Source organism: Excalfactoria chinensis, chromosome 18 (genome assembly GCF_039878825.1).
Source record: "Excalfactoria chinensis isolate bCotChi1 chromosome 18, bCotChi1.hap2, whole genome shotgun sequence".
Lineage (NCBI taxonomy): Eukaryota > Metazoa > Chordata > Aves > Galliformes > Phasianidae > Excalfactoria > Excalfactoria chinensis.
The window spans coordinates 7288190-7314921 of record NC_092842.1 but is presented as its reverse complement, the minus strand read 5'-3'; the positions used below and the strand labels follow the sequence as shown (position 1 = coordinate 7314921).

General features: G+C 53.6%; 2 protein-coding genes across 3 annotated transcripts in view; one reads left to right on the top strand and one right to left on the bottom strand.

Moving 5' to 3' along the window:
- Positions 1-26732, top strand: part of TTLL11 (tubulin tyrosine ligase like 11) — a 76165-nt gene that overhangs the window by 4573 nt on the left and 44860 nt on the right. The window contains exon 1 of one of the 2 annotated variants that reach the window (XM_072352517.1): positions 25781-25913. The exons of the other annotated variant lie outside the window; for it this stretch is intronic. The gene's annotated coding sequence lies outside the window, so the exon portion shown is untranslated. Of the gene's footprint in view, positions 1-25780; positions 25914-26732 lie in introns of those variants that run through there. 2 annotated transcript variants of the gene reach the window in all.
- On the bottom strand, positions 163-26018 carry LOC140260311 (carboxyl-terminal PDZ ligand of neuronal nitric oxide synthase protein-like). The gene is made up of 11 exons (XM_072352519.1): positions 25833-26018; positions 23553-23624; positions 6365-6457; positions 5664-5722; positions 4975-5083; positions 4729-4870; positions 4292-4452; positions 3411-3578; positions 2832-2997; positions 2398-2746; positions 163-1907 (listed from the first exon to the last, which is right to left on the bottom strand). Exons 1-11 carry the CDS (start codon positions 25935-25937, stop codon positions 1418-1420), a joined length of 1914 nt encoding a protein of 637 aa, XP_072208620.1. The 5' UTR covers positions 25938-26018; the 3' UTR covers positions 163-1417.

Here is a 26732-nt window from a genome sequence, read left to right as displayed (position 1 = left end):
GAGGGGAGTGGAGCAGGGATGGGGCCGCAGCTGTCTTGACTACTGGGTAGGGTGTTACTTAACTGGGAAAACTCAGCACTAAACAGTGCCCAGGAGCACTGGGGATGGGGGATGAGATGCTCCTGGTGAGTGGGGCAGAAAACATGGCACCAGCTCTGCAAATTTGAGGCATTTATTTTCTTTAAAAGTCAGTTACCAAACTGCAGTGTACTTTATTTCCTAAGGAGTGGTCGATCTGTTTCTACCACGCTAACACAGAGCCCAACTGCGGCTTTACAAATCCACAGCTCCCATCATGTGTCCTCAGCAGAGCTGGAGGTGTCACAGGCCTTCTGCCATCAGCTCCTGGTCAGCCTGGGGCCCCACAGTGCTGTGCTGTTGGGGTTCTGTCACTCCCTGTACTGGGACAGAGTGGCTGCTCTGAGCCTCCGTCTCCTGACACTTCCCCAACTCGAGCTTCCAGCACCTTCCCAAACCTCCTCTTGCAAACAGTGAGTGGAGGATCACCTCCCAGGGTCCCTCCCCAGAACCTGCTCCAGCCTGTGCTGATGAAGGATGCTTGGCAGCACCGGGCATTGCCTTGGCTCTCCCCACAGGGCTGGATTTCTTCCTTAAACCTTCCATCTGCAAACTCATCCCCAGACATTCACGCTTCCAACTTCACACCGAACCATTTCCTAACACCCCAATGTGACAGAGCAGCCCCAGAACACTCAGAGCACATGGAGCAGCTGCCTCCACCACCCCAAGATGTGTGGAGCACCTGCTGTGGCGTGGGGCTGCCAAGTCTCCCCTATAGGCAGTCACCCCATACCAGCCTCTTGCAGGGCAGCCCCAGTCCGTGTGGGCAGTAGGTGCCACAGCGTAGGAAAAGGCACCTTTGGAGGGAGGCAGTGGTGGCATTGCTGCATAGCGACACAGCAGTGGGGCAGTGAAGCTGCTGTCTCCAAAACAGGACCGGTCTCAAGGCAGTGAGGTGTCTGCATCTCTCCCTCCCGAGGCCACCCCACTGGGGCTGGGGATGCAGTGGGAAGGATATGGTGGCCCTGGGGCTGTCTGCAGCAGCCAGGGATGTGGTAACGAGTGGGGTCTGTGCTTCTGCCAGGCAGCAGAGCTGAGAGCTCCCTGGGACAGAGACCCACGTGGCACCGCTGACCGTGGGAAGGACAGAGCACAAAAGGGCTAGGGAAAGCAAGAAGCCAGCATGAACTGGTACAGACTGGGACAGCAGCTGACCAGGTTGCATTCTGTGCTGCAGCCCACACGTGGCAGGAGGAGCTGATGCACGGAGCAGAGACAGCAAAGGAACCTGACCCAGGCAGGGTGCAGGGACCCTGTAACCCCAGCATGTGCTGGGGAGTGGTGTAGAAAGAGACACTGGGACTGCCTGCCAGCCAGCTGCCAGTGCTGTGTCCGACTAAGAAGGGACCCTGCTGGGCCCCACAGTTGTGTCCAGCTCTGGCTCCAGCAGCTCATCTTCTGAGAAGCTGATGTGCAAACAGGTGTTGTCTGCAGGGGAGAAGGGCAGCGTGCTGTCCGTGGGGCTCAGCAGTGCAGCCAAGTCCCTGCTCAGGGCATCACTGTCTGCGGGGCCACAGATGCTGGATGGAGGGGATGTGTGCCCATTCTCTCCAGACCTGTCCTTGCTCAGAACACGTTGGAAGGTCCCAGCAGGGAGGGGCTCTGTGCTGGCAGCAGTGCTCTGTGCAGGAGTCCTTGCCTCAGGGTCCAGGAGGGTGAGGGAGGAGGCAGTGATGCTGGTGAGGCCAGACACACTGGGGCTGGGGAGGCTGACGTGGGCAGTATTCTCAGGCTTGATGTCCACTTCTAGGCTCGGGGAGGTCTTGCTTGATCTCTTTCGTAGGATGGGCGGTGGTGGGTTGAGCTTGGGAATGGGCTGCTGCCGCCTGGGAAGCAAGAGCAAAGAGGAGGTGATGGGAAGGATTTACCTACCTGCACACAGGGCTCGGTCCAGCTGCCCTGTGCTCTCCATGAGACAGATGCCTCTTTGGGTCTCTTCAGTGCAACACACTGTTGTGTATGTTGGAGCTGCGGTGCGGAGAGGATGCAGCATTGGCTGAGTTGCTCCAGGGAACAGAAGGACAGAGCAGCCCCCATCCCTGTTCATCCCACCCCGGGCTCTGTCCTCCTGAGCTCCGTCTGTCTCAGCCGGCATGCAGGCCTGGCACTGCCTGTCCCCAACCTGAGCTGTCCTCTGCCAAGGACAGACAGAGCTCTCCCTCCCACACCTCCAGCTGCTGTGAGCGCCGCTCTGGCCCGTGCTGCCGTGCTGTCCGGGGCTGCCGTAAGGTTCATTTTCTACATACTAGCTTTGGATTAGTGCTGACAGGGCAGGGCGCTCCCGCTTCGGCTGCTGCGTTGGCCGCGGAGCCCCACCTGTCCTCGTCCGCTCTGTCCGCATCCTCCGCCTTCTGCCGGCCGCTCCCGCTGAGCAGCGCGTAGTCGCTGACCTCGGAGCCCTCCACGCGCCGGCTGAGCCCCTCGTGCCCCGCCAGGCCCTCGGCCCCCTCCTTGCTGCCGAAGCGCGGCCCGGCCGCCTCCAGGCCGACCAGGTTGAGGTAGGAATCCCCGGCGTCCAGCGCCGACAGCGAGCGGGGAGCCACGGGGCTGCCCAGGACGCTGGCGGGCGTGGAGGTGGAGGGCAGGGCGATGTCCAGGCTGTAGTGGTTCTTGAGGTTGAGCGACAGCGACTGCGCCAGGGACAGGTTCTGCAGCGAACGGTCAACTGCGGGGGCACGGAGATACGAGCGGCGGTGAGGAGCCGCGGGCGGCCCCGGGGCTGTTGGTGCCCGCTCCCCGCGCTCGCTCACCCGGCTGCCGCCGCTGCGCCCGGCTCTCCAGCGCCTTCAGCTGCCGCACCAGCAGCGAGACGTGCTGCAGCAGGTCGCGGTTGGTCAGCAGCAGCTGCCGCACCCGGGCCTGCGCCTCGATGCGCGCCGCCGTCTCTGCCGCCAGCTGGTCCTTCAGCAGCTGCACCTGCGGGCGGGACGGGGCTGCGGGGCCGGCGCCGCCGGAGCCTTCCCCGGTTCCCCCCGGCGCCCTTCCCGGCTCTCCCCCGGCCCCCGCCGAGACGCCCCCGCTCCCCTCTCTGTCCCGCGGCGCTGCGCGGCGCTTTGGCGCCCTCTGGCGGCCGCGCGGCGCTTCGCCCGAGGCGGGGAATTGGGGCCTCGAGGACGGGGCTGGAGGGGCAGCGCTGGGTGGGGAGCCGTGCGAGGTGGGGTGGGAGGGGGGCCGGTCCCCGCGCCGCGATGGGAGTATCCCTGGCTTATAGGTTGGGTGGTTTGTGGGGCCAGCGCTGCGCAACACCGTGGACTCCCCTGTATACCCAGCCCAGCCGGGCTCTGCAGGGAACAGGGCTGGTGCTGCCCAGGGGAAGGCGGGTTGTGTACCTGAGCCACGGCCACCTGTGTCTGCTGCTGCTGCTGGAGGAGCTGCTGCTGGAGCAGCTGAAGGCAGTGCTGGGAGGCCAGTGGGGTGATGGAGGCTGAAGAGCAGGGGCTGCCCGGGCTGAGCAGCTGCTGTGAGCCGGCTGGGTACAGGGAGCAGCTCTCAGTGTCCTGGTGCAGAGACAAAGGCATGGTGAGAGGATGGCTCTGGTCATGCGGGGGTTTTTCAGACAGTGGCTCCCCGGGTATTTAATGGGGCCCTGTGCCCATCACAGCTGCCCCCACAGCTCTGGCACAGTGTGGAGCCAGGTCAGCAGTGCACCTGCATCTAAATGGAAAGGCGCAGTGAAGCCCTGCCTCCTGAGCCAAGGAAATAAATCCAACTGAATGCATTTCATTGCAGCTGCTTGCAGCCAGGCCCTGCAAGCGATACAATTGTGTAAAATGAAATAATACCATTAAGGCAGCCAGGAAACACTCCCTCGAACAGCTCTGCAGAGCGGCTATTCATTATGGCGTGAGCACAGCCAGCATCAAGCACACCCCCAGCCCCTTTGCAGCAGGGGCTGCCCTGAGGGATGTTGCTGGTGGGGAGAAGCAGTGTGCTGCGGCTGCTGCTGGAGCATGGCCAAGCAACTGCTGCAGACTAGACTAGACACCTGCCTGCATGGCATGCAAATGGCCCTCAGCAGGGACATGGCTTCCACTCCACCTGCTACCTGGATGTTGCTGTCCAGCCGGCTATGTGGCTTGGAGCAGGGTTCTGGTCAAGTGCTGCTGTGGGTTGGGGGCAGCCAGAGCAGAGCACAAGGAAATCAGGGGTTCTCCCTATAGCTGTGAGCAAAGGGGCAGCAACAACGTGTGTTCCCCCACTTGACCCTTACCTGGCAGTTCTTGTCCTTGGAGCCCTGTCCAGGTTTCAGTGTGCTCAGCTCACCCCTGGCAATGGGCAGCTCTCCTGCTCCCTTCTCAGACACGCAGATGCCATCAGAGTCAAGGCCAGCCTCGTCCACATCTGTGATCTTGGAGCCCTTTATCTGGTGCACTTAAAATGAAATTGAAAAATGAACCAGAGCCCCCCCACCACAAGACAGTGGCTCAGAGCAGGGCTGACATGACAGCCCAGGCAGAATAGCTAAGGCTTGCTTTAGCCTCTGCCTTCATGGGGCCCAGGTTGAGCTGGATCAGCCATGCCCCCAGCCCAGCTTGACATGAAGATCTCGCTGTCACTGCAGCTGTCCCATGAGGACACATTACTGCAGCCCCCCTCACCCCAACACAGCTCTGCCGCCACCACCGCCCAGACCCTGCAGAACGTCACCTTCGGATGGCTGCTCCTCTGCTGACTTGTCGCTGGCACCGTCTGCCTGGCCGTCAGCGTTCTGCAGGGCATGCTGCAGGCTCAGTTTGTGGCACACCTCGAAGGCCTGGCCCACCGTGCGCACCACACGCATGGCCTGGCTCTGCAGAGCACACGCACCGCTCAGCCCTGCGCTGGGGTCCCAGGGCAGCCCGTCACCTCCTGGTGCCCACCCCAGGGTCTGAGCATGAGCATGGAGCATCCCACCTTCTTCTTGGATTTGAAGACGTTGCACCTGAAGGAGTTGTTGGCACCGTCCCTTGCAATGTAACTGAATATTTTCAGGTCCTGCGAGTCGTGAGACACATAGAAGATTCTGGGGGAGGGACAGGAGAAGTTAAACATGCAAGAAGTTCTGTCCCTTGACAGAGTTCATGGGCTCCTCTGCTTGCTAAGACTCAGGACAGAGTCCTGCTGGTTTGCCTACCGTAACCACCAAGCAGAGGGGCAGAGGATGCCTCTGGATGAAGCTTCTCATCTCCAAAATACCCGGAGATCCCATAGCAGGTGCTATGAAAAGTCAGTGCTATCCTACTGCATTCTGTATGAGCTGTTCCCTTTGAGAAGTCATGCCTTAGCATCAGGCCTTTCTTTAGAGGCTCGTGGCAACCAGCAAGCCATGCATTACAGGCAGACCCCAGGAAGCTCGTGTGTCCTCTGTGTTCACTTCAGAGAGCAGTTTGGGTGGAAGGGATCTCTTGAGGTCCCTCAGAGACCTCTGTGTGCCAGCTTCAAAGCCAGCTCAGTCGGTCTTTTCACTGGCAGAAATGTATGGAAAAGATTCCCATGGGCAGTAATTTTGTGACCTCAATCATTTTTTCTTGGGGTTTGGAAAGCAAGCAGGATACATCTGGTTCAAAGCACCTGATCTGGGTGTGCAAAGCCCTGGCACATACCTGTACACGGGATCGTGCATCACCACCATCTTGCTCTCATCCCACGTCCACTCCTTTCGCTGCAAGCACATGGCAGAAGCAAAATTACTGCAGATCAGAGACCCAAACTCCACCACTGCCATGGGCAGGAACCATGGAAAAAGGCACATCTGTCCCCAGCCTAGGGCAGGGCTACAGCCTGACTGCATTAGCAGTGGCTGTTCAGTCGATATCTTGGATGAAAATAGATTTCTTTGATCATTTATCATATCTGGTCATCTGATCGTAGCCTCCAGGCCTGAAGGCTGTCCTAAAGATTAATTTATAGCATCAAATATGCAGAGGATTAACTCGTTTTGTGGGGCATGGCTCCGAGTGAGAGCCTGGGGAGCGGGGGCAGCTGTGGGCTCTGCGCACTGTGAGCAGGAGTGGGGCTGCACAGCTGAGAAAGCCTGCTAGTTAACGAGGAAAAGAAACTGCATTTCCTGAGAGCCTTACGTTCTTTGGTAGAAAAGAAATCATCCTCCCACAGTGTAATTTCCCCACCTTTCTTCAGCGAGATTTTGCTATCTTTTGTGTGTGTGTGTGTGTGTGTGAAAAATAGAGGCTTTTTCTTGTGAAAATTCTGTGTGCTTGTTAAAAAAAGGCTGGTTTTGGTTAGCAGTCTGTTCTGAGCAGCGATGCCACTCAGACACAGCTGAAGCCATGGGGAGGAGCCTCACCTTCTGCTTCTTGCGCAGGATCACCTTCACGCCATCCACAGACACAATGATGCTCACCTTCTTCTTCTTAATGTTTTTGGCTTTGAATTCATACTGATGGGGAGATAAGCATGGGTTAGAAGAGAGGTGGGGCAGGGAGGGCAGCTGGAACTGTGCGGCACTGTCAGTGCTCTACATGGAAATGTTCTTGTGTTTCATAGCTGGGTGACAGTGAGGGGCTTTGGTGCTGGAGCAGAGCCACCATCGCAGGTAACTGCAGGACACAGCTGGGCAGTTAGTTCAGACCTTGGAGGAATTTGTGGCATGGTGCTACTGAAGCACCTTGCACGGCACGGTGGGAACATGCACAGTGTCTGTCATGCAGTGATTTATGGCATCTCCAGTGCCCTTGTATTTCAGTGCTGCAGTGCATGGTGAATATAAAATCACTTCTGAATTGCAGGGAGGGCCAGATGGGTGGCAGTAACGCAATTATATCTGTCATGGACATAATCACATTAACCTCAGTGTGCTCAGTATCTCTGGACAAAAACCCAGCTCCTTATCTGCAGGTGTCTGCACACTGAACTCACCTCCATTTGTGCTGAAAATTAAACTGATGGTTTTTAAATGCTGCTTCTGATGATAACTAAGAAGAATGGCAGAACCCCTCTACTATAAGGATGTGTATTTACTGTGCTGATCCCTGCTGGCCCCACTTCGGGCCCAATTTTCAGCTTCCAAACAGCATTTTGGCACCCCATTTTTTTGCTGTCCCTATCTGAAATCCAGCTTTCCTGGCCCAGATCCTCAATTCACCCACACCAGCACATAGACCTGACAGTGCAGCTACAGCACATGTGATCCCAGTCCATGAGGCAGAGTGCAGACTGAAGCTAACCTACACTGCGTAATTAGACACCTAATTAGCAACACTATCTCTTGATGGAGTCGGAGGAGCCGCAGGCAGTGATTCAGACAGCAGGGGTGCCCAGGCAGCTCCTCTGGGAGCCCGGTGCTGGGGGTGCATTGCCCAGGAGCTGCTGAACAGAACATGGCTCTCCAGCTCCCCAGCACCCATTGTGAGCCACTCTGGCCTTACAGGCAGAAAATGGGATGGCTATTCACATGCATCAGGCTTCTGAAGGTATTAGACAGATCCCTGATTAAGCCGTAGCCTTTTGATCTCCCTATGAGTTACTACTCGGAGTCAGGCTCTTTAAAAATCCATCTACAGTCCCGCTGTGCGTGAAGCTGGAGCTCAATTCGCCATACATGTATTTTATTTATAGGGAGGAGTGACAGCGATGTGTGAGGGGGTGGCAAGCAGGCATGCAGCGCGGTGCTCAGGCAGTCCCGCAGCAGCACTGGGCTCCTCTAGCCCTTTGCTGCCCTCCCAGCCGCTCCCCCCACGCGAAGCTTCACCCGCCGGTGCTCAGCTCTGCCAAGCCGCTGCTCCTCAGCTGCTGGCACGAATGTCAATAAAACCCGGAGAGATTGTTCTGCCCGCTAAAGAGCTATTTATCTTTCTTTGTACACAAATGGCTGGGAAAATACTAGCCGAGCTTTCCAAGAAAGAGAGAGCAATACAGTGTATTTTCCCCTTGTAGCAACGGGGGTGCAATTACATTCAAACAAGGCTCTTTACTCAGAGGCTTTAAGCGAAGTCCAAGTCTGGGTTTTGCAGAGGTATTTTTCCTTTCTGTGTTGGACAGAAAGCACGCAGCCGGGGGAAGCGGCAGTGCACGGCCGGCGGGGGAACCTCCCGGCGGTACCGCAGCACAGCCCGACTGCGGGACGGCCCCGGAGGGCGCTGCTGGGCGCCAAACCCTCCCCGTGCCTGCATACAGCAGGTGGGATGCAGCTTCAGTCGTCTAATGGCTGCCTTTCCAACAGGAGAACGTGATTTATATAAGGACAAAAAGGCCACTTGAAACAAAGCAATGCCAGGATAGCGCAGTGTCAGGTGAGCGTGCAGCTCCCAGCTCACCTTACGCAGTTGCTACAGAGCAAGGTCTGTTCACTGCATTTATTGCCTGTTATTGAACTGTTGTGACTTTTTTGTTTCCCAGATATGCAGACACAGCAGTGTTCATTTCCTCTGCTGCTCTCTGAGTTTCAGTAGTTACTCTCTTGCTGCTTGTGTTATCCTATGGGAAAACCCTCTCTAGATGTTAAGGAATCTGGAGCTGCCCCTGTAAGTGGAGGTTCAGTGGGCAAACCTGGCAGTTTTATTAGCTATGGAGACACGAGGGGACATTTTATACAAAAATGCAGGTCAAAAAGGGGCACTGCATCTCATTTAATTTAGCAACTTCATTAATTCTATTTCTGATGCATCTGACCTGGAATACTTTCTATTTTTGCTTTTAAATCCCTGCGTTCAAGTCTCTGCCTTTCATATGGTCCCACACACTGCTGGCATGTAATATTAACTCACCCGAGAGCTAGAGACTGTATGACTGGAAATGTTAATGGCAGTGTGCGATGCATATTTCATCTGATAATTCCACCCAAGCAGAGATAAATTACACATGCAGTTACCAGCTTCCATCTGCTGATGAGAGAGATGGGCTAATGCACATTTGAAATCATATGCAGTTTCCAGCACTATGAACAATTTGTGTGAATAGAGTTATTCACAGAAGCAATTGTTAATGTGATTAATGACTGAAGGTATCAAGGCCTTCGTTATGCAAATGAAAACTGTCAGAAAGCAGAGTTTGCAGGTCCTGGAGGCAGCCCCTGTCCATGAAGTGCACCTTTCCCATGAACACGGAGCAGAAGAAACAGCCCTGAGGGAGCTGCAGGTGCCAGGATCCTCCCATAACCCAGGGCAGAGGCTCTCTGTGCTTCTGAAGCAGGGGTACCCCAGTGCTGGAAGTGCTTTGTGCACCCAAAGGATGATGCCACAGGTCTGGTAATGGCCTGTTTCTTCCTGCAGTTGTACATTCCTCAGCCAGCCCAGGCTGCTGTCCAGCCCTGCTCCTGGTGACACGCAGCCCTGGCGCTATGGGCACAGGAACCTCTGCTCAGCTCTGCTCCCCTGCAAGAGGCTCTGTGGGTCCCTGCCATTGCAGCAGGACCTTGGTCAGACCAACCCTGGCCATGCCAAGAAGCCTCTCCACATCCCACTGCAGGCTGATGCTGTCTGACTGCCATGCTAGGAATTTATCCCATAGCAAATCCAAGTATTTCAGGTTCAGGAATGTTATTACCATCAAATCAAACTGACCCGAATAGCATGGGGACAGGGTGTTATCTCAACTTCTGTTTGAATTATTGATGCTTGGAAGGTTGCTGCTTGGAAATGACGCCACTGCTACCCCATGCGCTTTCCTCTCAGCAAGTGCAGATTACTGGTGCTTTGGATCTGACAAATGAGCCCTGTCAGTTCCCATACCCTCTGTGCCACCGGCTGCAGCTCAGCCTTAAATCCCACTGGAGAGACGCTGCATTCCCTGCTGCACACCTCTGCCAGAAGGACACCCACACAGGTCACCCTGAGACCCGCGGGCTCTGTCTGGAAGCTGCTGGCTCCTGCCCTTCTCTTTGCTCCTCCTGGAAAACCAGCACCACTGGAATCCTCCGTGGGGCCACGGGGCCATGGCCGGTCTGAATGGGACTGGGCATAGTCCGGGGCTGTGCACAGTAGCTGGGCAACACGCACACAAAGCCCGGCAGGAAGCGGCGCGGCCCAGAGCGCACCTCCTGCCCAGTGGAAAAATAAGAATTTATGGTCCTTGGAAACATAAAACTGCCCAGGGGAAAGCAGAAATCGAGCAGGGAGTACAATAGGCAAGGAGAATGCTGGCAAAGTACCCAGAGTCTCTTTTTTTTCTCATTTAAATGAGCTCTTTCCCCCCAGCATGCACTCTGCAGGACGTCCCTGCTGTGACCTGGGACCCGGGCACTGCTGGAGCGTGGTAGCAGTGCTGACAATCCTGACCAGGCCTGAGCTGCACGCTTGTGTTTGGCCTCAGCTTTGATCGGTGTTGCCAAGGAGAGCCCTGAGGCTTCGGCCAGTCCCAGGTGACTGGTCCGTGGGGCTGCTGCACGCTGCTTGGAGCTGCTGCCCACTGCGTGGCGGTTCTGCTCAGGCGCAGGAGCTGGAGACAACTTGTCAAATATCTGTGATGAAAGGATTTATGGGAAAAAATCTCAATGACTCAGTGTTTCCTCAACACACCTCATCCAAGGTATGTGAAAGTGTTTCCTGGCCCTGACTTAGCCCAGATGACAGGCGGTGGCCAGGATGGGAGCTGGGAGCAGAGGTACAGGCACATGTGCAGAGAGACAGGGGATGGACTCCAGGATGATGGGCCCCAGCACTTGGATCAAGCTGGAGACCAGCCCTCCTCAGCCCCTCCCCACACCCTGCTCATTGCTGGGTCTCTCTTGCTGAGCTGCACTACATCTCCAGCTCTCCTCACTCTGACAACTTCACAGTGACACAAGAGTCCACAGGTTTACATTTATCTGGAGAAGTGTGGAAAGCTAACAACTGCTCTGCAGCTTTCTGCTCTGACCACAGGTCACCTCATTGGCCACTAGGCTTCTCGTTTCCACCTGGACAACACACACCAGTACCAGGATCCTGAGGGCAGCAACAGGCCCTAATGGTCCTAAACAGACCCATCTGGAGCTTCTGTTCACACCCACACACAGGTTTGTGGACTCCATTTAAGCTCAGCTCTCTGGGCCTGCAGCTCTCTCTGGAGCTAGTGTGGGTACGTTGGTCTCCAGGTGAGTTGCAGCCAGGCCTGGCTATGGACCTGCTGATCCTGACTTCCTGGTGTGGTCTCGGATGGCTGAGCTGTGCTGGAGATTGGGAAGGAGTGAAGGATGAAATTGCAAAAGCTGTACTTAAGCTAGGAAAGTATTTGTATTTGTGGAGTTCCCAGTTTGGCACTGTCAGTGCCATGCAGGTAGACTTATGCTGCAGCTCTCTGCAGCCATGTGCACCTGAAGCTGTGGGCTAGCAGCAGGGCACTGCAGCTGTGTGTATCTGGTTCCTGGCTTAGTTCATAAACACATCCAGAGTACCCTCTTGAAAGTTGCCTGTATTTGGGAAAGGGCATGTGAGCTTGGCCTGGCTCCTCTTAATCCTGGCTTTGGCTATGCTTCAGCTCTCTGCAGGGATTTAGGCATTTTCTGTCTCTTTTTATGATGCTTCTTAGGGGAACAAGGTTTCTGGAAGAAGCACAACTAGGAATGCTGGGCATGCCTGGCCTGGCTGCCTTGTGCTAACTCCTATTTTGGCTAAGGAGACAATCTCTGGGATGGTACATGTGAGTGAAAACACAAGAGTGCTTGGGGTCGAGCAAAAACCACCACTAGGTTGCTGTACCGCATTCTGCTCATGGGCCAGTGTTTCGGAAGCTGCAGAGAAGCAGACTGTGGGACCAGGCATTCTTGATGCTCCTTCCCAACAACAGCTTTCAGGCTCCAGCTGCATTAAAAGGAAGCGCTGTGTCCTTGCTTCGGCTCAGACAGCTTGTACAGCTTCTGCACCCCCTCACAGACACCGTCATCCCGGGCTTCTGTCCCTCACCCTGGTGGAGTGAAGGTCCATGGAGAAATTGAGGTAAACAAGCACTGTTTGGGAAGACTTGTTTTCAGGAAAGGAGCTGTACAGCTTAGCAAAATGTGTCTGACAATTTTCTGCTTTCATAAATATTCAAAACCAGCAGCACTGGAGCTGACTAATCTGAAGGCTTTCCCTGAACAGAGCTTTCCTTTCCTCACGTCCTTTTGCAGACATACATTCTGAGCCATAGCTTCTCCCTAGGACAGGTAGATGTTAACTGGCGTCCTGGCACGGGAAACTGAGGCAGGATGATTCATCAGGAGTTCACCTGGCAAGCCAAGGCAGAGCAGAGAGCTGAAATTGGGAGTTTCCAGCACCTGGTGAGCATTATACAACCCCATTGCACAGCGTGTGCAAACCTGTGGTCCCCTTGCAGTCCCCGCAGCCTACCCAGCAATTGTCAGAGCAGCAAGGCCCCTGTCCCATGCTGCTATGGGGGAGACAGGGAGAAGGGCTGCCTTTATCCATGCCACCTTTGCTTTCTGGGGGACAAATCTTATCCCTAAGGCATCTCCAACTGCTGGAGTTCCAGGAGGCCTTTGATGATAGTGTGATCTTTCCATGTAAAGCAAAAGCAAAGAGTGTGGACAGAGTTGAGCTGTTCCTCTAAGCAGGTCCAGTGGGTGTGGAGCAATGCACCCAGGGCTGAGAGCAGAGCTGCTGCAGAGGATGGGAACTGGTGGGGTACAGGCCATGGCTCTCTCACTGGGGTTTTCCACCTCTGAAAATAGCCAAGCTGTTCTGGAACAAAGCTTCTTTGCCTGCTTCTTAGAAGAATGGTGGGATAAAAGCAGCCTTTTCATTGCCTCCTCCCTGTCAGAGATGCGAAGTGCTGAGCCCCATCCTGAGGCACACAAGCAGCCACACAGCCCAGCACAAGGTGACATCATCTGGCCTTTGGTGCCTCTCTGACAAAAGCACCATTGTGTGACTGTCACTTCCAGGAGCCCCCTGCTGTCCCCAGGTTTAAGAGGGAGCTTTCCCACACACAGCTATTCTGTCCTTCTCTTGCCAGCCCTAGTTCATAGAGAGGCTGGGTCCCTCCCTACCTCTATTCATTTACAGGAGAAAACAAATTACCTTTTCTGTCTGCAGTGCTGCCCATCTGCAAAGGGGGGCTGGCAGCTGGAGGGAGAGCTGTGTGACAGTCAGACTCAGCTGCTGGCAGTGCTCTGCACTGGTGATCTCTACAACAGCCCTGCAATACACCTGTACCCTGATATGAGTCCCTGGTGCCTGTGGTGCACAAATTCTGTTCTGTTTCTGTTACTGTGCCATGGTGTCCTTCAGCAGCTGATCAGAGGATCAGCTCTTCCCTGTCTTAAGCTTGAGTGATTAATTAGTTTCAGTAATGAAGTAGTGTCTTGGGACTCTACCTCCAAGGACTCTCATGTACCAAGCACTGAGTGTGCATGAATGTGGCTCTTATCCCAAAGCTGCTGAGCTACTACAGGCAAAAAGTGCTAATTTCATCAGAAGCAGGTCATGTTCACCTGAAATAACCCTTAGAAGTGAAATTGCAATTACACGCTGAGATACCTTCAAGTAATTCTGTATTTCTCTATAAACAGCAACGTCGAGACCCTGGCAAAGAAGGTCTGTTGTTCTCTTACATACAGTGTTTCATATCTTGGTTGAGTAGAGATAGAGTGTGAATTCTGCCCAGGCAAAGGCAGCTGGAGGGGGTGGGCTGGGAGAGCTGCACTGTGTGCTGTAATGGAGAGGAAGCGTCCATGCTCCTGCGGCTCAGTGCAGTGTGGAATATTCCCACATATGGAAGGCAGAGAACAGGAGGCCTGTGTGCTCCAAGTGGTGAATAAGTCAACCCCTTGCTCCCAGGTGGGCCATCCTTACAGCCTCTGTGACTTCTGCATGCTGGGGAGAGATGATCTGCTGCTTGTGTCTACCTGGCATATTCTTATCCAGAGGAGGAGGAGGAACCTAGATTACTGTTGAGACAATCTGGAGAAGCTACATCTGCTTGGCCGATGCCCTCTTTTGGCAAATGCTGCAGGGAGGGACCATCTCCTGGCTTCCAACTTGCCATCATGCACCATGTGCATTTTGGGTGCTGTCATCCTGCCTGTGTCTCATGGTTTCTGACAGCCCACTACTAGAGCAATTAGCATTTTCTCTGCGTACATGCAGCAGATGTAGGAAACTGGACTTGGCATCTCTAGCACTGAGCAAAGAGAATTCAAACTAGAATGAGGACCTGACCTCCATTTGCATTCAGAAAAAGCGCTTGATTACAAACTAGACCAGAATGAGAATGTGAGGGATGCTGAGCTGCTTAGTGTGCTGCTTGGTGCAGACCAGGTTTCATGCCTCATTTGCTAGGTGCAATCAGGCTCCGTTCTCTTTCACTGCAGGAAGCCCTTTGCTAGCTCAAGCCCTGGGTGCAGATGAACTGTTCTGTTTCTCAGTGCCAGCTACTTTCATGAACAGCCTTGCCATGTCCTGGTCTGAGAGTCGGGGACTGAAATAATCTGCTTTATTCCCACACAAGGAGCCATTCCCGTGTAGCTGTTAATACTATCAATCTCCAACAGTTCCACTTGAGGAAACACTTCTCACAGAAAGCCCAGAGCTGCGAAGCTCCGAGCACTGCACAAGTCTGCATCTGTGAGCACCAGCAGTGCAGCAGCTCCACCCAAACAGCCCATTGAGCTTGGAGGGTGCCAGCTGCTGCAGGGCCATAGAGGCCATGCCTGTAAGGTCTGTTTGCAAAGGCAGTGAGCAGTGCTCCCTGTGGAGCAGCCTGCCTCCTTAGTAAAGCCAGCAGGCAGGGCTGCTGCTGAGATATGGGCCGTAAGGGATTTTCTAGAGCACGCCATTCTGGTTGACTTGAGAAGGATTTAAAATTGCCAGCAGACTGTAGTGAACCTTCTCTGTGAAAGAGAAGATCTCTGATTTCTCAATATGTCCACAGAATTATATTCTTCAATTTGGAAACAAGGCTCGTACTAGATGAGAGGAAAAATTCAATGTTAATTGTGTCATTTCCCAAACTCAAGAATATTAAGCTGCTCAAGGACTCTTTGAGCCTCGGGGGAGCTAATGAGGTTAGTGAATCACGATGAGAAACACAGCACTAGTTCAGATAGCTTCTGCTGCACTCAGGCGAAGGGGGCACAACTTAGGGCAGCATGTGGGAGAGGTTGGACCTGGCAGCATTCCCTGCTCCGAGCTTCACCGATCCTGGGCTTGAATGCAGGGAAGCAAGAGAACAGGAGCTCAGCACTGCCCCAGGCAGAAACGTGGAAAGAATCCAATGTTTCAGGTCTGGAGGTTTAGGCCTCATAATCATTAACCGCAGGAAGCTGCAGCAGGACCAAAGCAGCCCACGGTGCCCTGGGGTCACTGAACGTCAGCTCTTCGTGTTCTGCAGCAGGTACAGGACAGAGCTGCCCTACTCAAAGCAAATGCTCCGATGCCATGTTTCCTGCTCGCTGCAGGGGAGGGGGTGGGCGCATTATGGAGTGTCTCTGATCCCTCAGGAATGGCTACGTGAAAGCCCTTAAAGGATTTAGCAGTGACAGAAGGATGGAGGAAGGGGGAAGTGGTTCAGGTGTCCTGAAGACAGTCTGGTGGTTGCCAGTTGGTCCGGATAACCCATCTGGCCCATGGAAACGCCGTTTAGAGAATGTCTGATCGCTGTCTTGGTAAAGAAAGAATACCATGATGCCATTGAAAAATTCCTGCCCTCTCATCAAAGTGTCCCAGCCTGCAGGGATTCATTCAAGACTTTTATTCTGTAGATTTATCATTCAGTTATTTGGTGAAAACATGAAGTAGCTTGTCACAGTATTATGTTAAGCAGCATGGATTCTGTTTGCCTTCAGGATGCGTTTAGTACAGAGCTGAAGCAGAATGAAGGAAACAAGCGCATAACCAATCGAGCTCTTGTTAGCAAATCTTATTCTGCTAGGCTCCGTTTTGCTTTGCGTAGTGCCTCAGGACAGTGATCCATAAAGTACAAGGGGCTCTCACACTAATCAAGAACCAGGACAGCATCTATAAACGCACCCATCCTTGTGGCATTATGTACACAGACGCTCAACCTCAGAACCAGAAAGGCTGACAATATACACTCATTAAATGCATGAGTAGAGCCTCCCTGCCCTCCCAGCACCATGGAGGCACTCCATGCCGTGCCCAGCCCCACTCTGTGTGCCCCTGCCCACACAGCTGTCACTCAGATTAGGGCTCCTCCTCATTAACAAGCTAATCCAATCTGCTTGCTACCTCTCTGGTTGCCATCTCAATTACAGTTTTTCAGACACCAATAACGAAGGAGCTTTGAGCCATGGCTGATTGCACTACACCAGAATGTAATTTGAAAGCCATTACATTTCATCGCTGTAACACTCTGCAACCAGTAATACAGTTGCTGAAAAAGCGACTTTATTTCAAACCAGATAAAAGCTTTGTGCAGATCTCATATGCTGATATTTTAGCTAGTGAGTTCAAAAGCTTTTGTGAAATGATGCTGAGATTGTTAGAGCCACTTTACTTAACAGTTAAAAGATACCCGCCTCAATGCCGAGGTCTAACATCAGACAAAGAGTCTCGTTCTGTTTAGTGCTAACGTTTTAATTTAGCTTTTCTCCAACTGCTGATTTCATTGGCCTTCAACTAAGCGCCAACCCGCCATGACTCCTATGCACAACAGCATGAATGTGCCTCGCTCGTCCCACCCTGCATGGAGGAGCCATCCAGGTTTCAGCACTCTCAAAGGCACTGAGAGGTCACTGTTGCCTGGAGATGGCACAACTCACTGACTGATCCCCGCACCCATCTGTTATCAATCATATCGGCGCGCTCTCTGAGCAGAGTACGGGAGCTGAAGCAGCTCTGAGCACCACTCCCTGCTGGAAAACTGGGTCATGATGCAACGCCGCAGGAAGAGCTCTGAGATGTCCTACATGAGCCCTGTCCCACAGCTCAGTAGCGGCAGAAAACAACTAACAGCTGTCCTGCAGCAAGAAGGCCAGAGATGGGGTGGGCTGCAGACAAGCAGGGCACAAACCCACATGACATGGGCTTAATGGCCCTGTGCACAGCGAGCCACCCCCAGGCAGTGAGCAGGGGCTGGGCTTGCTCTGAAAGGAGTTTGTTCCTCTCACAACAAGCGGAGCACAGCCAGCTCCCCACCACAGCCATGCAGCGCTGCTTAGGAACAGTGTGTGCGATGCCACGGCAAAAACAGCTCAGCAGGAGCTTCTTCCCTTTGTGCAATAGCAATGAGAGCAGCAGAAACCAGAACAAGCTCGGGTTAGGCCACAACATGGCAGACTGAATTCCTCCAGGAAAGCAGCTGCTACATTTTTAAAGCCAGTGCTTCAGCTTATGAAAATTAAATGTTCTATACAGCTAGTAGAGCAGTGTATGTATGAGATGCGCTTGAGCCTGCCAAGGTGACCGTGGGCTGGAGACTACACAGAGAGAGGCTGTGCAAAGCTCCACAGCCCCTTGCAACACTGCTGACCCTCTGCTGCCCTGCTGGTGGGGCTGGGCAGCCATGAGAGCCCCTCCATTCCCTGGGCCCTCAGAGCCCACCCTATGCTTCAGGCTGTGCTCAAGATGGAACAAATAGAGGAAAACAAACTAATGAAGCATTAGGGTTAAACTCAGCTGCAATTAATGCTTAATTGCCATCCTGAAAACACTTGCTCTATTTGGCAGGGCCTAGAAAGGTAAAACCAATTAGCTTAATCTTGTGTGATAGAAACCTTAAACTGCTTCTGATGACTTCTGGCAAGGAACCCTGGGAGTACCTGGAGGAGCCCTGGAGCTGAGGAAGGTAATGGGCACAGCTCTGCACTGAGCATATGGGACATATGTGAGTGCTACGTCATCTGCTCTCTGTGCCATCTAAATAGAGCAGGTAACAGGTAGTGGGACAGACAGAGCTGTGTGGGCTGTTGGATAGAGAGACATGGCTTCATGAAGATGCAGAGAGTAGGCAGAGGACAAAAGCTATCTGTGGTCTCCTGTACATCTCTTTCTAAGTGAAGTCTCTGGTGTTGTTTCTCCAGTTAAGTTTTTGGTGTAGGCCTGCAGCCTCTGCTGAGGACTGGCTATAGCCTGACCACGTCCTGCCTCTGCTTCGGGGAACTGCCAAAACTCACACCAGGCTTTGTGCAAAAGTAACGAGAGCAGGTTTGTATGCCTCACATCTGCTGAGTTAGGGCACCTAAAACCGCTGTTCTCCCCTGAAGGCTATAGGCTTCATCTGATTTGGGTCAGTGTATGCAGTCCTTGTGAGGTTCTCCAGAGAAGGGAAAGGCGTTCTAGAAAAAGACCTCTTGAAACATACTTTGGTGTAGAATATGCTGTCCTTTTTTCATGGGGAGAAGGAAGAAGAGACATGCATGGGCTTAGGGGAAGCCTGTCTGTCTGAAGTACTCCTCTCATCTTTCCTTAAGGCCCGATGCCTGCCTTTGTGCTTGTCGGTGTGGTCATAGCATGGCACTATCTTCTGCAGTACAGTTTATCAATGAATATCACTGTGTGATGATAATATTTATGTAAAGGCCTTGTGTGAACTGAGGTGGCCCTGCTCTCCTGACAGCTCTCTGGGATGCGTGGGATTTGGCTACCAACATACGTATGGAGTGTTCCCCCAGCCATAGCATCATCTGTGTCCATAGCTGGCTTAGGCTGTGCTGCCTGTTTGGAGCAAACCATGTGATGCTTGTGTGTTACACACTTAAGTGTGTAAGAACTATCACCCATTTTTCCAGCGTACTCTTGTAAGTGGAAGGAAGGCGTATGGCATTCTGAGAATTAACGGCCAGTTTGAAGACTGCTGAAATAATTTAAGACACTGGCATCGTTTTCTTTCATGGCCCAGGGCTGTCATTACTGAGCACTTGGACGCTCTTCCAAAGAGGCTGAAAAGAAAATCCCTCCAGGAACTGCAGCAGAGTGACTCCCATCCAAAACCAACAGCGCCTGGCATGCAGCTATGTCAGTCTTTAGCAGGGCAAGTGTTCCACCACTGCATGGGGAACTTTTACATGTGAGCCTGTGCTTCAGCTGCAGTAGAGCCAACCATTTAATTACAGTGGGAGAGGCTGCAGGGACTGACCAAGAAAGCTGACCACTATGAGTTCAGCTTCTTTTATTTATTTATTTTGAGTAAAGAAAGCTCAGCCTCAAACACAGGAACTAAAGAGCTTATAGGCAGAGAAATCTGTGCAGCAGCAATCCTGGCTAACTTCTCTCCTGCGGTAAGAAGGGAGCCTTCCTAGGGAAACGGACAGAATTAGATTTAAAGGAATACTGTTGTCAGGTCAGTCAGACATGTCTGCCTCTGGAGTCCCACCTCGCAGAGAGAAATAAAGCTGAGGTGGCTGAAGGCAGTCACCCTGCCCTCCACCAGCTGTCTACCTGGTTCTCCCTTTCCGTAACAAGAGCAGACAAATGACACCTCTATTTGTTCCCAAACCACTACAGTTCACAGCCTGGCACAGCTCTCCTTGAAGCTGCCCAATGAAGCCCGCCCAGCGCTCAGACCGGGAGCTGCAGTGATGCAGCAGAGGCAGATTCCTGCTCCTTTGCTTTAGCAGAGTCTGAAGGACTCTTAACTTCCACTCATCTGGATATAAACTGATGTCATGTCATGCTTCAGCACTACTGGCTGACATTTGGCCAATCGATATGATTTACTGTGTGGTTGGGCTGAACTTTCTCACTAGAATACTGTATTGACAGAATACTATATTGGCAAAATGCTGAGTCTATGTTTAAGAGCACGAGTACAGCAAGAAGAATTGCAATGAGGGTGAGGCTGGAGTGAGAACCTAGTTCTCGTGCCAAGGAGAACTCAGGCTTTCTGATGTGTCCTGTGCTGAGATTTATAGATGTTACCATTTTTCTGGCATATTAGACTCTGGGATAGGCTTCTCAATTACATTAAGCCTGAGAAATATGGCAGTTAACAGAAGAAACAAGTCAGCCTGGATGCCTGCCTCCTGTTTGTTCATCCTGGTGCCTGGATGGGCCCAGCACCAGTAGCCTGTTCCCTTATGGAATGATTAAACTGAATAAGCAGCCCAACGTCTGGCTGTTTTCAAAGTGTTAATTCCTGCTCAGGCCTCAGACAGACCTTCCAAACAGCCCTGGAAGTTCTAGGCTTTGTAAAATCTAAGTGCACATTCCAGAGAAGGTGACTGTCTGCCTTAAAGGTATAAAAGGGGAGTGATTGGGGGCACTGCTGGCAGTCTGGTGTCTGTGGACACTGTGCCTGAAGGCTCTCGGGGCAGCTCAGAACAGCAGCACTTCACTGGTGCTGCTGCAGGCAGGTCCCAGCTGGCCTTCTGCTCCGGTCAGCGTTAGTGCTGGGAGCTGTGGAAAGCACGTAGGAGATGTTGCAATGTTAACCCTCCACATAAAGCCGTCGTTTCCCTGCTCTCACAGAGCGAGATTCTGTGTGTGTTGTACAGAGCTCATCCTTGCTCCCAGGCCATCCCCAGGAGCTCTGTTAGTGAAGCTTTCCTGGCACTGTTGTTCCCATGTTGCTGGTGCTCCAAACTTCAGTGAGAGCCTTCACCTGGCTAAGGGAGGAACTCACCCATTTAGTTCTCATCTAGTAGGCAGCCAGGGGCAGAGTATCCAGGGAGAGGGTGGCCCTGCTGAATCGTGGAGCTATCTGGGCCCTCAAGGACTTCATGTTCTACCTGTTAGCTGCCATTTGAGTTCTGCAGGAAGAGAAATCTTGTAGATAAGTTCCTTGGAGTGCTGAGAAAGCTCAAATGTCTGCAGATGAATCCACTCCAGCAGGAAGCCAGTGCTGGCATCCTGGCTTTGAATGCAGGAGCCCCAGTAGGTGCTGCCAGACACCAGCCCTGTGTGGCACAGGCCAGCAGCAGGTATGTGTGCTGCTGCTCATGAGCCTTGAGCATTTGGCTGCACTGTGCGGGGAACTGGGCTCCCACAGCCACCACCTGGAACCTGATCTGCCTGTTAGAGCACAGTGCACTCATTCAAGTAGCAAACTAATTTCATCACCTCCCCTGTCAGGGCAAGAGGATGTAGGGAGATTAGTTTGAACTCAAAGGATCATATAATAACATGGCAGCAGTATGCAACTAATAATCCACCGGGAAGAGCTGCAAACATGAAGTTGTCTAGCTGTGCATAATGGGGAGCTATGACCAGCAACTTCCCTGCTCCACCTCTTGCATTTGCATTCCCTCCAGTGGGAGCATAGAATGATGAGACCAGTCCAGAAGTCTGCAAGCAGACCGCTATGCTGACGTGCAGAGAATCCTACCTTGTCTTCCTGGTATAATTCATATGCAGCTGGCAGAAAAGCCCAGCACAAAGCCCAGGACAGCAAGGAGCAGCCAAGGAGTACACTTCTTAAGTACACTTGATACTTTTTTCACCCTCTGTCTCATCCCACTCTCAGCACAGCTCAGTGCTGGGTAGCTCTTGGTTTTTCCCTGAGGCAAGAGCCTTTAATCACAGAGTGCAGACCAGCGTCAGACGCAGGAGAGGAAGGCAGTTGCAGAGCTTGTATTAGTTTACTATTGAGCAACTAGAGTAACCAGCTCAGTCAAAGGCTGGAAAAAATGCAGGGCTGGGACTCTTCATCCTCCTCCCTGCTCCCTTTTGGAGCCAGGGCTGCCCTGTGCCCAGCTGGCTGCCAGTCCTGCCTGCTCCCATGTTGCAGGGCATATAGGGCAGCAGAGGAAATGTTGTGCTAGGGCTTGTACTGTGCCTCTTTTCTCTTCTGTTCCAATAAAGAATTCCAACTGAACACTGGAGCACACAAAGGATGAAAGCTGCAGCAGAACGTGCCCTTGCCAATGCTTGGCAGAGCTGTAGCACCCTTCTCCCTCTTGCAGTGCAAACAGGCACTGCCATCTACAATAGGATGGTAGTAAAACACTAGTTTCCACCAATAGCTTCTTCCAGTGTTTCCTCCCAGTTACAACTGGTGCTGCTGAGAGTCCATGGGAAAAAACTCCAGTACAGACCAGGCCTCTGCATGCAAATCAATGCTACATAAATAACCCCCATCTTCCCTCTGTTCCTAAGTTGTGTACTCTGTGCACTAGAATTCCCTTCAAAGACCTCCCAGTTCATTCTTTATGCTCTAATTAAGGATCAGTGCCAATTAAGTATCTTCAATAGAGGAGCATCTTCCGCTCAGCAGCCAGGAAGTGTCTGAATGAGATCCTGCTGTACAATGCGCACATGAAAAGGGAAGCCCTCCCTTCTTGGAAAGGACTTCCAAGATTAAAAATCCAGTATAGAATACAAGATGCCTGCTCTAAAAATATTTTGTAATGAGATTAATTGACGGCACACATGAATGCAGCGCGGTTTGTCACACGCCTTGTACAGCACCCGAGTGTGCTACAGCATTGCCAAGGCGCTGAGCTGGACCCTGTGCCATCCAGGCAGCAGCAGGTGTGAAAAGAGAGTGTAACCCTTTCTGGAAACTGGTATTGTAACAGTGTCTGTTTTTTCTTGCAAGGGTTAAAGATACTAAGAAGCCACTTTTGCTGTGCAGTGTCAGATTTAATGCCAAAATTATTCAGATGAAAACTCAGCGCTATTTACATCAGTATCTGCGCTGCTTTAGTAGTCTGCACCTTTGCTTCCTGTTGTTGCTCACCTGCTCTGTAAATAACCAGGCAGCTCAGATTGCTGCCGCACTGCTCTGAGCTGACAGCCTGAGCAGGCACAGGCAGGGGAACGACATTTCTGAGCCTGGCTGGAGATGAATGCGTCGGCTTTCCAGCCACTTGCAGGCTGCATTTAAAACGTGCTTTCTACATGAAAATTAGATGGTTAAAAACTGCGGGGGGAAGGGCAGGGAATGGGATAATCCCTTCAAAGCTTTAAATGGAAGATTCGCAGACCTGCTTCAGCTGATGTGAGACATATGAGCAATCTCTGAATTAAGACACATGCAAAACTTCAGGCAGGCACAACAGCTGCACGGTCTTCTGGGGTACATGCATGTGAACTGGCTTTATGTGCAGCAGATGTAGCCACGCTGCTAATCACTGCTAAATCTGGTGACTGCTCACAGGCTGCTCTGAAGAATAAAGGAGTAGAGGAAGAAGAAGGCAGACTTGATGAAAAACAGGAACTGCAAAACTGCATTGGAGGATGGGGGAAAAAGCAGCAAATTATTCTGTAAGCAGCAGAATCCGCAGTCTTGCCTAATGGGATTTACATCCGTAACATCTGCCAGGCCACTGATACTTCAGTATATAATGACATAAAGTACCTAGAACTGTCAGCGAATTGGAGTGCTTTTGTGGAGCAGGCTGCGTATGAGTCCAGTTTTGTACAAAGACAGGGCAAAATAAATCTGAGGTTCACGGAGCATCCCCACACCTGCTTGGCAGAGGCTGGATGTCTGTGTGTCTGGGCTTTGCTACCAGCGATCCATCTGCAAAGCACAGAGGGCAGCTCTGTCCTTATATGCCTTGGGAGTCCCTATGGAGGCACTACAGTGCTGACTGCTGAGATGTGAGCTGCATGGAGGAAGGGCGAGCTGCAGGGAAACACAGAGCAGTGCACTGCAACCACATCACTCCAGTGAGTGTAACCATTATCCTAGGTGAGGTTCAGTGCTTTTGGACTTACCCGAATCCTTCTCATGGCTGCCACAATCTCCACGCGGCTGCTGGGCCTGGGTACGTCCAAGCTACCAATGTACTGAAAGGCAGAAGGTGAGATGTCTGTAAGGTAATGCACGAGTTAATGGCTGCTTCAAAACAAACAGCATCTGTCATCTCACAGTCCCTGCTCAGTTAGTTCTTTAGCCCAGGACTTGGTAGGAATACCTGTTGTGGATATTGTTACCAATGCCGGGAGGTGTTAGAGGGCTCCTGAATCTGGGGGTGACCCCACTCATGTTCTGGGTGTGCCTCTGCCTGTGCTCTGCAGGGCAGTATCTGCTGCTGATCAAACCACAGTTCTGTGGGTCTGAAAATGGGACCGTGCATCCTTTGTCACTCCTTTTCAGAAGCTCTGAGCTGCACACACATAGGAGCTCGCTGTCGGGACACGCGATGCAGGCAGCAGCACCCCTTGCTCTGGCACTGAAAGGTGAGGCAGGAGGTGGCTGTGGGTCTCCAGCACCTTTCTGCTGCCGGCTGCCTGCTCCCTTGTGCTGTGCCGCTGTGCTGCTGCCACGTGGATTGTTATGGGAGTCCTGCATGCAGGCAGCATCCTGCTGCTGCCCTTCTTCCTCCTGGAGAGGAAGAGCCCTACAAACATTCAGCACAGTAACATGTGTATGAACAGAGCCCACATTGCTACGGGGCTGCTCTTGGGACACTGCCACTGTTTCTGACAGATAGCTCTGCTTTCAGTTCTCTGCTCTAACACTTGTGGCTTGCAATGGTGTTTTGCTTGAAAACTTTTGCATAGCAGAGATTTTCAGAGATGCGTTCTCCTGGCTCAGTATTTATTGTGCTTTTATCTGCCTTGAAACAAACACCACAAGCAATCTGAAAGGTCATCCGTTTCTTCTGATGCTTTTACAAAATGGCATTTTAAGAGCAGTCACTTCAGCCGTGCCCTTTGGTAAACCACAGGAGATCCAAAGCACCGCAGCCAGAGCTGGAGGGCAGCAGGGAGGGAGAGCAGGCAGAGCTCAGTGTGCTGCACCCGCTCGGTCCGAGAGCAGCAGCTCTGCACGGCCGCACACCTTCTGATGCTGCTGTGTTGTGCTCAGAGCTGCAGCTGCCCGGTGAGCAGCCCTGAGCGGGCACGTTGCTAAGGCGATGTGTGCCCAGCTCAGCCCCACACACTCGGAATAGCTGAAGACGCCTGTTTCACTCAGTTAAAGGCACAGCCTGCTCACGTAAGAGCAAAATAAGGGTTTCTCTTGTCAGCACCGTCTGTGGTGCAGCAAGTGTTAATTTAAATTTACAGAGACCAAAGATTAATTGTATTTCTCCACTAAGGTAAAGGGATTTTCAAAGTATGTGATTACCTGCCTGTTCAGATCCAGCCTATATCCTGTTTAAGCCTTACAGCTCTTTTATCAGGAAGACCAAAATGCACAAAATCCGTATTTCAAAGCTTTATTTGAATATGTTTCCCTTCTCTGCTCAGCAGACAGCAGGCACGGATTCCATCCCTAGTCAGTGTTGGCCACCTGCACAGAGGGGCAACAAACCCCGGAGCTGCTCCAGCAGATGCAGCTCTTCATGGCAGGGGATTGGACACGCGCTGCTCGCGCGGTGCCAGCTCAGCTGAAGTTGCTCACTCGGTGATGGTGCAACGCCAGAACATCTTTAATGATCAGTACGAACTTTAGGATAGTGTCCCTATTCCTGAACCCCCACACCGTGTGTGTAAGTGCAGCCCTCCCGGCCCTGCTTTTTGTGCAGGGAACAAACAGGTCGGATGCCCGCTGGGTTCTGCCGGTGGCACCTGAGCCGGGATGAGCTCTTGCCGGGGGGTTCTGCCCTGATCGGCCCTCAAATGAGACACGCGAGGCTCGGAAGCGTTACACGCCTTAGAGAAGATTACTAGGAAGAAAGGGAGGACCTGTTTGATTGTGATGTTAAGCGTGAAGCTCTCGGGTTGCCCGGCGCTTACCCCTAGGCCCGGCGCGCGGCTGCGGGGTGGCTGCGCTCGGGCGCCGCGCCGGGGGGGGGTTCAGAGGGTCCGGCGGTGCCACCGCGGGGGGCTGCGGGGCTGCGGAGGGGCCGCCGCGTTCCCGTGGGCAGCGGAGCTCGGGGACGCGCGCGGGCTTTGGGGTCGCGGCTCCGGCGGCCGGGGTCTCCGCAGCCGCTCGGCGCCCAACCGGGCCCGCTGCCCGCTCCGCTGCCCGCTCCCGCCCGCCGCCGGGATGCCGCGCCGCCGCCCCGGGCGAGGGAAGGCGGGGAGCGGGGCCGGGCCGCGGCTCACCTTGGCCTGGAAGTGGATGCCGTGCTGGAAGGCCTCCTCGTTGTGCAGCGGGACTCGCGAGTCGCAGCCATCGTCCACCAGGTTGTACCGGTTCTTCACCGGCATCGCGGCGACGGGCGGGCGCCTTTCAGGCCGCGGCGGCGCGGGGCATCCCCGCAGGCAGCGCCCGGCCCCGCGGCCCCCGCAGCCCCCGCCCGGCCGGAGCCCCCCCAGCGGCCGGGGCGCGGGGCGGCGGCGCGGGGCTGACGGAGCCCGAGCCCGGCCGCGTTTTGAATGAGCGTCCGCGGGAGCCGAGCGGGGCCCCGGCCCTCGCCGCAGCGCCATTGGCCCGAAGTTCCCTCATGTGATGCGGGGGGCGGCCGCCAGCCTCGGCCCCGGCCCGCCCCGGGCAGAACCCCGCCGGGCGCTGCGGCTGCGGGGCGCTCCGGGCCCTGCCGTGCCGGGCGGGAGCTGCGGGGCTGCGGGGCGCGCCGGGCACTCAGCGGCGCCCCGCGGAAACGCGCCGTGTGAGCAACGCTCTGCCCGCTGGGGCTGCCCTGGCCCTGCCCGGGAGCGCCGCGATGCCGGGACTGCGGGGCGCACGGAGCGGGGCTGTGAGCGCGGGGCTGTGCGGGGTGTCGCGCCGTGCTGCAGCGCTGGCGCCTTGTCCGAGAGCCGCAGCCCTGCGCTGCGAGAGGCGCTGGGGATGAACTCGCCGCGATGCGGGGTTTGCCGGCTTTTGACGGTTGGTGTCACGCTGTATCGTTTCAGCAGCACCCGCTCCGTTTCTCTTGTTAGAAATTCTAAAAAGACGGTACAGAATGGTCTTAAGATCTCCCTACAGCTTCTGTGCACGAACGATAGGCTAAAGCAATGATATCTGTCCCATTTTAATGTGACTTAGCTTTGTCAGTAATTAGC

Bases quoted from the DNA above. Each gene is read 5' to 3' on its own strand.
- LOC140260311 (XM_072352519.1), bottom strand. From the start codon at position 25,937: ATGCCGGTGAAGAACCGGTACAACCTGGTGGACGATGGCTGCGACTCG. The intron at 5,084-5,663 runs GTATGTGCCAGG...TCCCTCCCCCAG, and splicing joins ATGCACGATCCCGTGTACAG to AATCTTCTATGTGTCTCACG. The intron at 2,747-2,831 runs GTGAGCGAGCGC...GTGCCCCCGCAG, and splicing joins GGCGCAGCGGCGGCAGCCGG to TTGACCGTTCGCTGCAGAAC.